The 16,974-nt window shown below is 37.4% G+C and overlaps 1 protein-coding gene across 2 annotated transcripts in view; it reads left to right on the forward strand.

The window, feature by feature from the left end:
- LOC127653892 (neurobeachin-like protein 1) overlaps positions 1–16,974 on the forward strand; it is a 111,714-nt gene that overhangs the window by 17,439 nt on the left and 77,301 nt on the right. For both annotated transcript variants that reach the window (XM_052140714.1, XM_052140713.1), the window contains 7 exons: positions 5,778–5,939; positions 7,490–7,571; positions 7,939–8,066; positions 11,108–11,190; positions 11,787–11,872; positions 12,937–13,279; positions 14,503–14,609. In XM_052140714.1, coding sequence (XP_051996674.1) covers positions 5,778–5,939; positions 7,490–7,571; positions 7,939–8,066; positions 11,108–11,190; positions 11,787–11,872; positions 12,937–13,279; positions 14,503–14,609 — 991 coding nt within the window. The remainder of the gene's footprint in view (positions 1–5,777; positions 5,940–7,489; positions 7,572–7,938; positions 8,067–11,107; positions 11,191–11,786; positions 11,873–12,936; positions 13,280–14,502; positions 14,610–16,974) is intronic.

A 16,974-nucleotide genomic window follows, 5' to 3' on the forward strand; every position in this document is an offset into this window, starting at 1 on the left:
CAAAAATAAAATTCACATCTTGGATAGAAACCTGAATACAGATCTTAAAACATCCAATCTCCTCACTCAGCATGGAAAAACACTAAATAATATAAACAAGTGCATAATAATCACTAGAGATCAACTGATGTTGTGTGTTTTTTAGGATCAATACAGATTATTTTAATTTAACGTGTCTGTTAACCAATATGCAGAACTGATTTTTATTTCTGCTTTTTGGCACAGAATAAGAGAAATATTATTGTTTACAAATAAAGTAAATTATGACAGTGAAATATTTCAAAGCAGAGATTTGGGAAAGGATTCAAGCCATGTCCAGACTAATACATTTTCAATTGGAAACGCATTGATTTTGCTATGCCTCAACCACACTGAAACTGCATTTTCCTCACGGAAATGGAAACTTTCACATAAGGCTTTCTGCACGCTTTGCAGAAAAAAATACGTTAAGAAACGGTAAGTGAATTTTCCCGCCAAAAGCATGTTAGGCATTCAAACATCCATTCTCCTCACTTAGCATGAGGAAACACAATAGTATACAAGATAATAATTTCTTGAGTTATGTACACTGTTCTTGGATGATCCATTGGTGTGCAGTCGGAGGCTGAGATTAACAAGACATTTTATTTTTTTAACTGGAAGATGTAATACAACTAAATTGAACAGGTTAGGCTAATATGAAATATTTTGACTCATGTGATTGTCTGGTGCTGAAAATATCCACGTTTATTTGTCTCTTTGAAACGAGCCACAGTTAATGGACGCCCAGCCATCAATGTCACATTCACATGCAAGTGTGCAGCAATACAGAGGAAATCTAGCTTGTGTGTGTTTGCATGCATAACAGACTAAGAGGGGTAGAACTAGTTGTGAAGAGGGAAATAAAAGGGATACCGAAAGGAAGGAGAGCGAGAGTGTGTGTGTGTGTGTGTGAAGGAGCTATGTGGCTGTAGTGCAATGTGTGTTTCATGAGAATATCACTGTGGCTCTCCTAACTGGGGTCATGTGATCATGAAGTGCTTAAACTGTCAAATGACATTATGTAATTTAGAGCAAGAGGAGAGCTGGGAAAGGCATGAAAAAGAGAGCTTGGATTGTAATGGGTTTTATTCGTGTTGGCAGTCTCGCCTTCACAGTTTTGCTGCTATAACACAGATTTGATTCAGTGCAGCACCAGAAGGCTGAACAATCCTCAAATACATTCTCTCTCTCTCTCTCTCTCTCTCTCTCTCTCAGTGTTTCCTACAGAATTCAGCTCTTGCAGCTGGGGAAAATAAGCATGTGCCCCCCATTATATAATATTATATTGTATTAGATTAAACAAAAAATGTATTTGCATAAGTTTATCTACAGCTAGCAACACGCCCTATGAACATTGAACAACACCGATTTAGTTAGTTCATTCAGTCTTATTTTTTGTACCCAGTCAACTTGAACGATCTATCATTGTAATAGAATACTGAATAATAATGATTATAATAATGGTTATTATTACTACATTAAGAAATTACAGAAAGATATTACATTTTTATGTTAATACTAGTAATAACTATATTCAAATTGGTATACAAGTAATATTTCTTTAATAATTTCTTAACCACCTCTTCTATATTATTTTAGATTTGCATAATAACTTGTAGTGGCTAATTAAATTGAATTTAGAGCACTGTAAATACAACACATTCATTGCACATTACCAAACCAAATCAAACACAATGACCATTTCAAAACTTCAGTGTAAGCGCCTTCACATTTAAAAAGAATGACATAATTTTGCTGCACTCACACGCCGGCTGCGAGTTTGCTGTTGAGTCCCATATAGTTTTAACTGCCCCATTCTTTTATAACAGCCTCTTATTTTTTTTGGGTGACAGAAGAGTCCATGCTGACTAGGCGCAGCACAAACTGATGATTAGAGATGCAATTAAAAATAAACTTCCACCACATCTTTTAAAAGGATATGCAGAGTGGCAGGTGCTACATCTCAGTATTGCCTCACTATGACTCTGTGGGATGTTTCTGAACACTGAGTGTGGAGATCCATGTTCTTATGTTGTAAAATGTATTCATCTAATTGATTTGAAGCTGTAGAAGTATAGAACGAGATGTTTTTGCACATATAAAGTATACAGGTACTTTTTTATGCGAACGCTTAGCATCTGCGTTAAGTCAAATGCTCACCTTTCAAAGTACTCTCAGTGACCACTTTATTAGGAACACCTATACATCTACTTATTCATGTGATTATATAATCAGCCAAGCATGTGGCAGCAGTGCAATGCATAAAATCATGCAGATACAGGTCAGGAGCTTCAGGTAATGTTCACATCAACCATCAGAATGGGGAAAAATGTGATCTCAATGATTTCGATTGTGGATTTTTTGTGCCAGACGGGCTGGTTTGAGTAGTTCTGTAACTGCTGATCTCCTGGAATCATGTGCAACAATCCCTAGAATTTACTCTGAATGGTGCCAAAAACAAAAAACATCCAGTGAGCGGCAGTTCTGTGGACAGAAACACCTTGTTGATTAGAGAGTTAAACGGAGAATGGCCAGACTTATTTAAGCTGACAGAAAGACTATGGTCTCTGTTAAATTGTGGTGAGTAGAATAACATCTCAGAATGCACAAAACTTTGAACCTTGAGGTGGATGGGCTACAACAGTAAAAGCAGTTATGCCACGGTCGAAATCACTGAGATCAAAATTTTTTCCCATTCTTATGGTTGATGTGAGCATTAATTGAAGCTCCTGACCCGTATCTGCATGATTTTATGCATTGCACTGCTGCCAGACGATTGGCTGATCGACTGATTGGTAAGTGTACAGGGGTTCCTAATAAAGTGGTCTCTGTCTGAGTGTATGCTCATCGGATTACATGCGGTTGGTGCATGTGCGCTGCTACTGCTATGATCAGCTGGATTATTACTCTTCAGGAGTTTTGACCCATAAAGACGTCTTTATATTTCCTCAGACACAAATGCAACTATCCCCAGACCTCCTCCCAAACACGTTTTTGACATGCACATCCGTTGTTGTTTCCACCTTTGTCTCCTGTTTAGTGGGGTTTGCATCTTGTTCTAGCACTTTTTTGTGATGCCAACGGCTCAACACTAATTGTTGCCACTATGGGGGCTCACTAATTAGTGAAAATAATTCCAGTCACACATTCTGCACATCAATCGGGACAAAAATCGGGTCGCAGATGTTCACAGCTCAAGCAATCTGCTGATGACAAAATTTGGATCACATGTACCGTATGCAGACTCCTAACGTACTTGTCTGACCGAAGTATACTTTGGGCTTTAGTTTTAATAAATGTTTTGTTTTGCACTGGGAAGTTTTCAGTTCTGAAATTTGCAGCATGTTTTCATAGTACGAAAAGAAGATTTTATTTCTAATCCATATATCACCCTTATATTCTAAACATTGGCAGAATATAAATCCATTTATACTTGATGCTAGAAATGCTAATGTCATGGGTTCGATTCCCAACTTAAGTACTAATAAAATGTAACTTTGATAATTAGCATTTGTCAAATGCATAAAATTATTTATGTATTTATTATTATATTAGCTCTACCATTTAAGTTTATGAAACACACTTACAATGGCAAGAAAAAGTATGTGAATCCTTTGGAATTAGCTGGTGTTCTGCATTAATTGATATCTTCTGTAGCTAACAACACTCAAAGAATGATAATCTTTCATATTTTTCTTTTACACATTCCATTAAACATTCACAGTGCTGTGGAAATAGTAAGTGAACCCTTGGATTTAATATCTGGTCCATCCTCCTTTGGCTGCAATGACCACAAGCGTTTCCTGTAACTGCGTATTAGATATACCTGCACAATGTTCAAAAGGAATTTTGGAACATTTTTCCTTTCAGAACTGCTTCAGCTCAGCCATATTCTTTGGATGTCTAGTGTGACCGACTCTCTTGAGGTCATTACACAGCATCTCTATTGGGTTAAGGTCTTTTGCTCTCTCTAGGCCACTCCAAAAGGTGTTTTTTCTTTTTTTGAAGCCATTCTGTCATGGATTTACTTTGATGTTTTTGGTCATTGTCCTGCTGCACCACCCAACATTTACTGAGCTTCAGCTGGCACCCAGCCACCCTAACATTATCCTGTAGGAAATCTTGATAAATTTGAGAAGTCATTTTCCCCTCTGATGGCAAGCAGTCCAGGCCCGAAGCAGCAAAGCAGCCCCAAATCATGATGCTCTCTCCAGTTTACTTGACTGTTGGGATGACATTTTCTTGTTTGTATGCGGTGCCCTTTTTATGCCATACGTAGTGCTGTGCGTTCTTTCCAAACAATTCAACCTTACTTTCATCAGTTCACAAAATATTTTCCCAATAGCATTGGGGAGTGTGAAGGTGGTCTTTGGCAAACTTCTGATGCACCACAATGTTTTTGTGGAAAGCAGGGGCTTCGTGTTGTCCTGCCATGGATTCCATGCCTGTTTAATGTTGTCCATATAGTAGACTCATGAACAGAGAAGTTAACCCGTTCCAATGATTCTTCAAGTCATTAGATGTCACTCTTGGGTTGTTTTTTACATGTTCTTTTCATTTATTTAATTCTTTGAATCCCCTTTTCTCCCAATTTGGAATGCCCAATTTCTACTTCTTAGTAGGTTCTCATGGTGGCGCGGTTACTCAACTCAATCCGGATGGCGGAGGACAAGTCTCAGTTGCCTCCGCTTCTGAGACAGTCAGTCCACGCATCTTATCACGTGGCTCATTGTGCATGACGCTGCGGAAACTCCCAGCATGTGAAGCCTCATGCTACTCTCCGCGATCCACGCACAACTTAACATGTGCCCCATTGAGAGCGAGAACCACTAATCGCAACCATGAGGAGGTTACCCCATTTGACTCTACCCTCCCTAGCAACTGAGCCAATTTGGTTGTTTAGGAACCTGGCTGGAGTCACACGGCACACCCTGGATTCGAACTTGTGACTCCAGGGTTGGTAGTCAGGGTTCTTTTTTTACCTCCATTGAGCATTCTGTGGTGTGCCCTTTGAATCATCTTGGCTGGATGGCCACTTCTAGGGAAAGTAACCATAGTACTAAATCATCTTCATTTATAGACAATTTGTCTATAACTGTGGACAGATGAATATCTAATCTTTTCAAGATAACTGTGTAACCCTTTTCATCTCTTTTTTTGAATGGCACGTTCAACATCAGCAGATGCTTGTGAATGGTAAACTCAAAATGTTTGAGTGCTTTCTATAAGTAAAAGTAGCTCTAACGCACAGCTCCAATCTCGTTTCATTAATTGGATGCCAGGTTTGACAACTCCTGACTCTAATTAGCTAAAAAACTGTTTTTAAGACAAATGTATACATAAATGCAGTTAATTCCAAAGGGATCACATACTACTTGCCACTGTATAATGTTAGTCATGATCGTAATTTTTTATTCATGACCATTTCCCACTTTCTCTCTAACCCTGACAATTAAACAGTCTGCTTTTGCTACTGCAAATTTAAGACTTCTTTATATAAATTACCCCCCTTTTGATTTGTATATCGAAAGGAAAACACTACAAACTTTTTCAAAAAAATCGTGTTCTGTACTGTTTGGTCATTTTACCAATGGAACTAAGTTTTGTTTTCTCTGTGTTTTGTGAATACAGTACAGTAAATTCAAGTAACATGATTCTATACAATATTTTCTTTTCTGGTAGAAACTGAAATTTTAGATGTTTTTCACCATGTCTTGTGTTGTGTTTGAGACTGAATTTGTGTGTGTGTGATGCAGGTTGGAGGAGACGCCGCCCGTTATGTCACTGCTACCAGACAACATGTTGCAGGTCCTGCGTCTACAGCTGCTTCAGTGTGTGCAGAAAGCGTCTGAGGGGCTGGAGCCCGAGCAGCAGACTCTAGCTCTACTGCTTCTCAAGTTCCTCATTGTCATCTGCAGGTCAGACACTCAGAAATCATTCCGTCCCACATCAGGGGCCAATGAGAGAGAAGCATAGGGCTTTTGTATGTATTCACAGATATTTGAAGCAGGTAAATTACAGGACCCTGGTGTTATAAAGTTTATATCCAAAAGTAGCTTACTACAGCGAAGCCATAAGCATCAAAAAAGCTTAATAGATTGTAGCCATATTGTTAATTTAATTTTTATTATACATTTTATATTCAGCACTGTCTGTTGCAAAAACAATAATGATATTACAGTAAGGAGCTTAAAACACTAAGATTTGCATAACACATTAATAAAACAATTCTGGTTATATTACGCTGTACACTCTATACAATCTGTTCACTCTATTTTGCTGAACTGAAAACATAGAAACAGCAAAAACGTATTTATGTGTCTCTAATAAATGTTTGGTGAGTTTGGCAAGTGCCTGCTGCAGAATTCATGTGTGGTTTCCACTTTCACTGTAACATCGCTATGTCTCAGACGGTGTGTTTGCTTGAACCGCAGCTGCTGCTCACACGCTCACATGTATACATGCATACTTTTATCTAGATATATTAATGAGGGCATCATTGACTTTGTCCCCAAAGTGTTGTGGCTTTTAGTGTATGTCTGTTTGTGTTGACCTATGTATGTGAGTGTACTTGTGTATTGTAAAACAGCTGCTCCTATTCCAATAGCATATACATACACACAGGAAAGAAAACTGCACTCAACAGGCTATTTCATGGGGTCTTTAAAATTCATTAAACTAAATGAATTTTATGGGCAGAAACAATCCCTAACCCTACATTATAACGTCTGACATTTTAAGAAGTACATTTTAAGGACATTATCGAATTAATATGATGGAATCTCATTAATACATTAATGAAACATTTTCCCCTTGATCACTGCCTCAAAAGGAGAAGAGCTTTTTTGAAAATGTTGTACCTCTTAGAGTAAACCTATTTCACATGTACGCCCATTCGCATGAAAATACAATCATAATTTGTTCACACACACACACACACACATTGGTATGGCTATCATTATGAGGACTCTCCATAGATATAATGATTTTTATACTGTACGAACTGTGTAGATTCTATCGCCTAACCCTACCCCTTAACCTAACCCTCACAAAAAACTTTTACATTTTCTAAAAAACATTGTATAGTATGTGTGTGTTTTTTTTTTTTAAACATTTTTGTAAGTGATTTTAATTATGGGGACACTAGAAATGTCCTCATAGACCACATTTATAACATAATACCCTTGTAATTACCAGTTTGTAACCAAACAAATGTCCTCGTAAACCACACACACACACACACACACACATTGTAGTGTGCGTTTAGTGTCCTGGCACAGTGGCAGTCAGTGTTTGAGTTATGAACATAGTGGTGGCAGGGGAATCTCTCTGACAGCTGGAACTCATGGCCCTGTCTCACTGTAGTCTATCTTACACACACACACACACACACACACACACACACACACACGTGCGCAGACACACACACAAACTCTGTTGGCTAACAGCCGTGTGATGTGTCTGACAGGAACCTTTCAAACGTGGAAGAGATCGGCACCTGTTCCTATATCAACCATATCATCAACATGACAACACTATACATCCAACAGGTCTGACACTCGCTCTCAAATCAAGCTTTCAGTCTGTCCATTCATCCATCTCTTTTTCTTTTTTGTCACCTAACATTTATGGTCGTAGACCTTTTCTGTGTTTGCTTTTTTGTTCTCTTCTCCATTTCTTTTTCTTTTCATTTTCCTTAAATTTTAATTTTAATTTTACCTATTTGCCTTGATCTTCCCATCCCTTCCTTTTTCCTTTTACTTCTCATCTTTGTCTTTATCTTCCCTGTCCTCTTTTTCTTTTATATTGGCTGTCAGTTTTGCTTTATTGGCATGATAAATAACTGTACATCTGCATACAGAAAAAAAATAATCTGTAATAAAGTAACTTAAGTTTAATTTCTCTATATTTGTTTAGCTGAAGAGTAAGACGAAAGAGAAGGAACTGGCTGATCAGACACAGGCCAAGGAGTTTGTCCGTCACGCTTTGGCCTTCTGTGAGAGTCTTTATGATCCCTATCACAACTGGAGGCATCGGTTTCATGGGTGAGAAATGCCATTGATGCAGATCCCAAAGCTGAGACTGTGAAGCACTGCCAGCTTTTGAGAAATGACTTGCATATTTTGTTTTTTTTTAAAGCACGTGATGCGTCTTACATAGACTTTGACCCATTTGTTTAAATTCACTCCTGTGCTGGCAACTTTTCTTGTTATCAGTTACATAAAATACACTGGCTGCTAACATCACACCTGTGTGCTGGCATCAAATGCTGGTCATACTTAAAACAACAACAACATTTTTGTTGTACTGCTTAATGCCAGAATTTGGCCTCTTCTGTTTGTTAACCTCTTAAAAAAGGTTTCTACCAATCCAGAATTTACAGCTGAATGTTCCGTTTAACTTTTAAAATTCATTAATTTGTTCCAATCAAATTTATTGGCTATGCTGCTTTGTTGTCTAGTTATTTGACACCAGACAAATGACTGGCTCCAAGAAGGATGGTCTGTATTTTTGGGTTTGTGTTGCAAGTCATGGTATAGATGTTGCTATATACTATTTATGTTAACCCAAAATATACAAGCCAACTCACTTCCCAGTTGTTCAGTAATCTGACCTGCATGGACACACACTCTCAAAGGAGGTGAACATAGAGTGAAAAACACAGCTGTGTTTGTCCAGTAAACGTACAGTATGTAGACTGGTTCTGCAAGTTCTGTGAAGAGCTTTTCCTCAAACTGTGTGTGTGTGTGTGTGTGTGTGTGTGTGTGTGTGTGTGTGTGTGTGTGTGTGTGTTTCAAAGTTTATTTTAGGGCAGGTAACATTGCTGCATGGTCAGAAATGAATCAGTTCTTTGGACTAACATGCTTCAGAAAGTCATAAAATATGGGGGCAAGTTATCCCCTTTAAGTGAATTCCTTCTCTTTTTTAGCTTTTGATACATTTATTGACTTTATATTGTTTGTTTTTATAGTAATTATGATAAATATATATTTATTTGTGTAAATGTATTTTTTTTTTATATATATAGATATATCAGTTGAAGTCAGAAGTTTACACTGAGGTTGAAGTCATTAAAACTAATTTTTTAACCACTCCACAGATTTAATATTTGCAAACTATAGTTTTGGCAAATTGTTTAGGACATCTACATGGTGCATGACACAAGTAATTTTTCCAACGATTGTTCACAGACAGATGGTTTCACTTTTAACTGACTATCACAATTCCACTAGGTCATACACTAATTTAACTGTGCCTTTAAGTATTTTGGAAAATTCCAGAAAATTATGTCAGGCCAATTAGTTTCTGATAGGAGGTGTACTGAATGGCAGGTGTACCTGTGGATGTATTTTAAGGCCTACCTACAAATTTGGTGCCTCTTTGTTGACATCATGGGAAAATGAAAAGAAAAAGAATTGTGGACCACCACAAGTCTTGTTCATCCTTGGGATGACTTTCCAAATGCCTTAAGGTACCACTTTCATCTCTACAAATAATAGTACACAAGTATAAACACCATGGGTCCACCCAGCCATCATAACTCTCAGGAAGGAGATGCATTCTGTCTCCTAGAGATGAACATAGTTTGGTGCAAAAAGTGCAAATCAATCCCAGACCAACAGCAAAGGACCATGTGAAGATGCTGGAGGAAACAGGTAAACATGTATCTATATCCACAGTAAAACAAGACCTATATTGACATAACCTGAATGGCTGCTCCGCAAGGAAGAAGCCACTGCTCCAAAATTACCATAAAAAAGCCAGACTACAGTTTGCAAGTGCACATGGGGACAATCCAAAGAATACCATCCCAACCTTGAAATATGGGGGTGGCAGTATCTGCTGCAGTAGGGACTGGTGCACTTCACAGAATAGATGGAATTATGAGGAAGGAAAATTATGTGGATATATTGAAGCAACATCTCAAAACATCAGCCAGGAAGTTAAAGCTGGGTCACAAATGGGTCTTCCAAAAGGACAATGACCCCAAGCATTCCTCCAAATTTGGCAAAATGGCTTAAGGACAACAATATCAAGGTTTTGGAGTGGCCATCACAAAGCCCTGACCTCAGTCCATTAGAAAATTTGTTGGCAGAACTGAAAAAGCATGTGCGAGTAAGGAGGACTATAAACCTGACTCAGTTACATCAGTTCTGTCTGGAGAAATGGGACAAAATTCCAGCAACTTATTGTGAGAAGCTTGTGGAAGGCTACCCAAAATGTCTGACCCAAGTTAAAAATTAAAGGCAATGCTACCAAATATTAACAAATTGTATGTAAACTTTTTACCCACCAGGAATGTGATGAAAGAAATAAAAGTTGAAATAAATCATTCTCTGCTATTATTCTGTTATTTCGCATTCTTAAAATAAAGCAGTGATCCTAAGTGACCTAAGACAGGGAATGTTTTTTACGATTAAATGTCAGGAGTTTAAATGTATTTGGCTAAGGAGTATGTAAACTTCTGACTTCAATATAGTGTGTATATATATATATATATATGACTTCAATACAGTATGTTCAGTATATTCTCTGTTGACCTCTCTCAAAAACATCCAGTGAGCGGCAGTTCTGTGGATGGAAATGCCTTGTTGATGAGAAAGGTCAACAGAGAATGGCCAGATTGGTTCGAACTGACAAAGTCTACGGTAACTCGGATAACCACTCTGTACAATTGTGGTGAGAAGAATAGCATCTCAGAATGCTTCCTACACAATATTAGGCAGGTGGTTTTAATGTTGTGGTTGATCGGTGTGTATATATACTGTGTGTGTATATATATATATATATATATATATATATATATATATATATATATATATATATATATATACATATACATTTGTAAAATTAAACATTTTATGGTCAACATTGTTTATGGTAAGAATTATTAATTTTATAGTAATTATTTTATACATTATGTATAGCCATTAAAGTGGGGGTGTAACAGTTCACTTTTATCATGGTTTGCCTTTATTTTTTTTCAAAGAGCCCCTTTCTTCCACATTCAATACAATATAGAAAACATTAATGAAAGAGTTGAGCAATGACTCTTTATCTGGTTTGTTATTCTTTGCTCTTACAGACAGCAGCTCAGTACTGTGGAGCGAAGCAGACAGAAATTTAAAGCAGCACCACTCACTGTAGAGTTTGTGCCCTTCTTCTACCGTAAGTCCCTCTCTCTGTCTTTTTGTTTGGCATGTGGCTTGTTTGATTGTTTGCTGATTAGATCTAATGATTGTTTTATTTGGCCTAGCAATGTCTCTGACTCTCTTCTCCAAGCATCCTCAGTGTTTTTGTGGTTATATTGTACACTCACACTGCTCTGGGTTTGTCTGCATTTTTGTGGTAGAGCAATGGCATATTGTGTCAATTAAGGTGTCGATAGAAGCATGCTTGCTAAAGACATATATGAGCTTTTGGCTCACTGGGGTCCTGGTTTGAATCCAGCCTGGGACATGTCCCAAACCCATCCTCCCAAAAAGAAAATGCATCCCATGCTTCATTAAATAATTTTTTATTCTCCACTTGAAATCCAAGTTGCAAGAGCAAAACTGGTTGAGAACCACTGATTTAAATGCTTAATTGTCATTAAAATAATGTTACAATGCAAAATATCCTAATGTTCTTAAAAATAGGCTTCATTGTCTTTCATTCAAAATGTATTTTCTTATATTACCCTTTTTATAGCTACTTTTCATTTGTGTTAAACGCAGAAACCTGCTGTGTTTTATTTCATTATGTGTAATGTGCGTGTATTTCAGAATGTTTTCAGGAGAGTGAGCACCTGAAGGAAAGTCTTAAATGTTGCCTTTTGCACCTGTTTGGAGCCATTGTCGCTGGTGGACAGGTGAGCTTGTTAAAGTGTAATTTGATTAAATAGTAATGTGATAGTTTTGAAAATGAGAGAGAGTACGAGAGAGGCACACACACACACATGCACACTTGGGGCCCCCCCAGTTATCTTTACATGAACTAGTGAAAAGTAATTTCTAATTATCACAGGTTTTATAAATAAATGCAAGATAGACCAATAACAATTAAGAATGCAAATAAGTACAAGAAAGAAGACCAATCGCAATTCAGTATGCTAATATTGCAATAACGTGGCTGTCAGTTACATTTTAAATGCGGTCAGTGAGATTTTTTTACTTCTAAGCTTACATTTTTTACAAATAAATGTCTTTCATACAATTCTGTGCATTTTTGGATTAAAAACTTTTGCAAAATGAATCTACTTTTATGAGTATCTTCATGATTCATCATTAAAAGGGCATGTTAAAGATTGTATAGGTCATATAGCTGAAGCTAAATGGCAAAAAAATTATAATAAAGAAAATCAGATTTCCATCCAGTGAAATGGATGTATCAGGGTGGAAAATAGTATGGTATTTTACTGGGTAAAATTAGCCACAACTTCAGGGCTACTCAATTTTGGAAAGCTAAGGACCCACACTCTTAGTTTTTCTTATAAATAATACAACTATTTATTTATATAATTATATCTATAGTATTATTAAGTATATACAGTATATAATTATTGTTTATATTTACATATATTATTACATTATTTACATTATTTTATATATGCATGTATATATTATATATCTATTTACAGTATGTGTGTATAATATGTATAATAGTGTGTATAGTATGTATATTTGTAAAATTGTAAGTATTATAGTACATTTTATGTGTTTGACGTGCCGTGCTGGGGACATGAAGAAATTACATAATTGGGTGAAATTAAACATTATAAATACTACAACTTTACATTGGGGAATTAAATGGCACAGAGTTGTAGGAATGATCCATATGTTTATTAATGTTTACAAAAACAAAAATAACACACCTGTTTGTCTTTTAATTCATCATTGCTTGTTCCCGCCTCCTTTTTGTCTTCTATTTCTGCAGCGTAACGCTCTGTTGGCCATCTCCCCGGCGACGATGGAGGTGCTGGTGGGAGTGTTGGGTGAAGGTGAGTGTTTGACCGGAAGTGGAGATGGAGAGGACTGGGACAGTGAGGCTCCGGACAGAAAGGCTCTGTTGACGCTAAGCTGTTTGAGAGAGGTGGTGCACAGACTGCTAACCAGCAGCTCTGACCAAAGACAGGTGGAGATCAGCTCCGTGCTGGAGAGCTACTTTAAATTGCTCAACTCCGACCCCGCCGCCACCACGCAGGTCAAAGATCACCCGTCCCCACCCCGTTCGCGGCACTGGGAGAGCCGGTTTGTGGCACTACAGGTGAACATGCTCGGTGAGTCTCAAAAATAACTTTTGATAGTCTTTCAATAATTTGGTACCACAAACCTTGCAATTTTTAGCAAATCCAACAACTAGTCCCACCTTGGATTAGGAATGTGCAAGAGTAATTGACTAATTGTTCTGCACCAGCACCAGTCGACTATTAAAAACACTACTGTACTAAAATATCGCAAATTGATTTTCCTTTTTGCATTTATCTGCCTTGAGCAGCACTGAATTATACTGTTCTTTTCCTCTAAATCTCTTACCAAATCTTGTAGTTACAATTAAGTCCACTGGCAGTACTATGGATTCGAAATGTTGGATGAGATAAGGGGATGTCATATCATTGGTTAATGGTGGAGTTTAGTGTGACAATACTTGTTATATTTTGAAATCTACACCCTTTCTTGCATTCCTGTAGAATCTTGTCTTTATGTAGACTCAGAGTTTATATATGTGCATTATTCGAATGCTTTCAGTATTGATTTTTATTGGGTAATTGATAACTAATGTTTGTGGGTAAGAGTACTCGACTACAAAATTACTTAATGCCTATTCCTACCTTGGATTTTGAATGTAGTTGTGTTCCATAATGTATCATCGCACAATGCAAGGACACGTTGCATTGTCAAGGTTTCCGCAAGGGGCGATATAGCAGACATTAGTGTATAATGTCTGCTTCTACGATGAGCTTTCTCTCAAGCCAACTACTTTCATGGTGTAGCAACAATTTTAAGAGAATATTGTGTCATTCATAGCAATTTATTGCAACCTACCAAAATGTTAACATCCAGTTTAATGCTGCAGGATTTTGGAGGAAATCTATTGCTAAGTTTGTTACCGCCACAGAAACACAAGAAGGCACTTTATGTATGTTTAACCGAACCACATGTTGGCAATGCGTTGACTTTTGTAAAGTATGTTTCTGGCCTAGGGGGCGCTGACTCTGATAATTGTTTTATTACTTGAAGTCGCAAATTCGCAGTACTGTTGGTTACTAGTAGGCTTTCCTACTTGACTACAGTATCCCAACTGAAATTCCTGATCACTGTCTGTTACTTGGTGGATCTTCTTTAACTTTTTTGCAGCGCCCATGGTCTCTATTGCTCATGTCATCTCAAATTCGACACTCGCTCTAAAAAAATGTATTACTTTTGGTCGCTGAGCGTGTGAGCGATTTTTAGTCTTTCTTCACTGCAGCTTGTGACTGGCTTCTGTTCTCTGTTTGCTCAGAAACCATCCAGGATATGTTCGAGTGTACGGACCGACCCGTTCTGCAGGCCATCTTCCTCAACAGCAACTGCTTTGAACATCTCACATGCCTTCTGCAGAATAGTAAGGTAAGTTTCTTTCACAGCTGCTACAACATTCCTGATTGTCTTGCTGTCTGGTTAAACTTCTAGAATAAGCAATTAGCTCTATAGATGGAGTTTAACAGCAATCACTCTCTTTTTCAGCCATCTTGGTTCCGTAAGTAAATTTACCCTTTCATTTTCTCATAGGGTTTTCAAGAAATGCTTCAATAAGGTCTTACAAGCCTTAAAGAAAACCAACCAGCTCTGAAGTTAACCACAGCGTTACAACATTTAATTCAAAGCACATAACTAAATGAAAGATTGTATACTTATGAGGGAATAGGCTAATGTTGCAATTACTTCCTTTTTGGAATTACTGTAATTACGAGATGACAATTCGGAGCTTCTACTCAGGGCTGTTTACATTCTGGGACTGAAAAATTATTTGTTTCTATGGCCACACTCATAACGCCAAAACAGATCCTTTTTTTTGTCTTGTTTGTTGCTGACTGAAAATATTCACCTCTATATGTGCTTGCAAAATGTTTACGAATAAAAAAAGCACTATAATTTCAGGGCTTCAGACTGCAACAAAAATGTAAAATAATTGTGACAATAATATGAAATCTAGTCGCCATTGGCGACAGTCGAGTTCATATGCGTTTTTGTCAGATATCATCTTTTAAGTTATTGAATACTTATTTAGAGTGCACACCACTGTGTATTGTGGCACTTTTCACCCTTTCTTTTGAGATGAGCCACTGTTCTATACTATTTCTATATCCACGATGTCCAATATGTGAATGCCCCCCCACAACCCCCCCTACACATTTGGCATGCCCAATTCCCAATATGCTTTTAAGTCCCTATGGCCGCATAGTGATTCACCTCAATCCAGGTGGCTGAGGATGAATCTGAGACCATCAATCCGCGCATCTTATCACGTGTTGCATTGCCACAGAGACATAGCGCGTGTGGAGGCTTCACGCCATCCACCACGGTATTCACGCTCAACTCTCCACACACCCCTCCGAAAACAAACAATAATATAGCGACCACAGGAGTTTACCCTATGTGACTCTACTGTGTGACTCTACCTATGTGACTCTACTAATTTCAGAGCTGGGCCAATTTGGTTGCTTAGGAGACCTGGCTGGAGTCATTCAGCACGTCCTGGTATTCAAACTAGAGAGCTCCAGGGGTGGCAGCATGCGTCACTGAGCTACCCAGTCCCCCTGAACGTGACTCTTTTGAACCGTGTCTTTTTAATTAATCACCTGAATAGAACTCAGGGTTTGAACACAGGAGCTCAGGTTACCAGTTTGAATCAGAATGTGCATTCCAATCCGCAGGGTCCCTACGCTGTGTTCACTGCTACCTACTCACTGAGCACGGGCTATCTCTTGAAATCCACATTACTTGAAAAAATTAGTTGATTTGGAATACCCTGCAACGTCATCAAACACAGACAATGCTTGAGTTGTGCTGATCACAGGGTTCACCCCCTGTGACAAAATATACTCAAGTAAAAACATAAATGTACAATAAATAAAATTAAATCCAAATTAATATAATACATACACGTGTATACTTCTAAAGAAAATGTGTTATATATTTAAATTAATATATTTCTCTAGACTTGTAACCCATACATTTAAGTTAAATGACTGTTTCTGTTTAATATGAAAAATATATATTTTTTGTGGTTATTTTTTTGTGTCTTAATTGTTATGACCAACTGTCATGATAATAGATGTAACGGTCACATCAAAAGCACATCTGAGGTAAATTAAGCTTAATTAAAACAATAGCGTCTCAACCTTTTATTTCATTTTAGCATTCATTTTAGCCACACTACTTCAGTACTCTGCTCATTCGCAATGACTGGATTTCCCTCTCCACTTCCTGTGAAGTGATGTATTTATGTACACATATTCATTATGCTAACCCTGTTTTCTGATTGGCCTATCTTGTTTTAGGATTATTGGTAATGAAGTACTTCACTAGGAAGTCGGCAGTTTAACTTTTCTTGTTTAAACTTTTTTATTGTATTTTGAATCTACAAAAGTTCTACAGAAGCATAATTGAGCAACCTCAGCATATTTAAAAAAGTTTTGAATACATTTTGAAAGTTTTATACTATATCCATTTCCTATGGACTTTTTTATGGGATTTTTACTTACGGAACCATACTGTTGAGCTGTATTTGCACAATGATTGTTACAGGATTTTCATGACCTACTGTCATCTGCCAAAAATGTGGTGGTTGAAAACGTGTTACCTATTTGAGAGTGTTTTAGATCCTGTCAGAATCCAGTATGTTTGATTGGTTCATTGTTTAGCTGGCAGTTGCAGGATTGTCCTTGTGTGTTTATTCATATGAGAAAATCTATCTTGACAATCAGTTTCT

Source organism: Xyrauchen texanus, chromosome 13 (assembly GCF_025860055.1).
Source record: "Xyrauchen texanus isolate HMW12.3.18 chromosome 13, RBS_HiC_50CHRs, whole genome shotgun sequence".
In the NCBI taxonomy this organism is placed as follows: Eukaryota; Metazoa; Chordata; class Actinopteri; order Cypriniformes; family Catostomidae; genus Xyrauchen; species Xyrauchen texanus.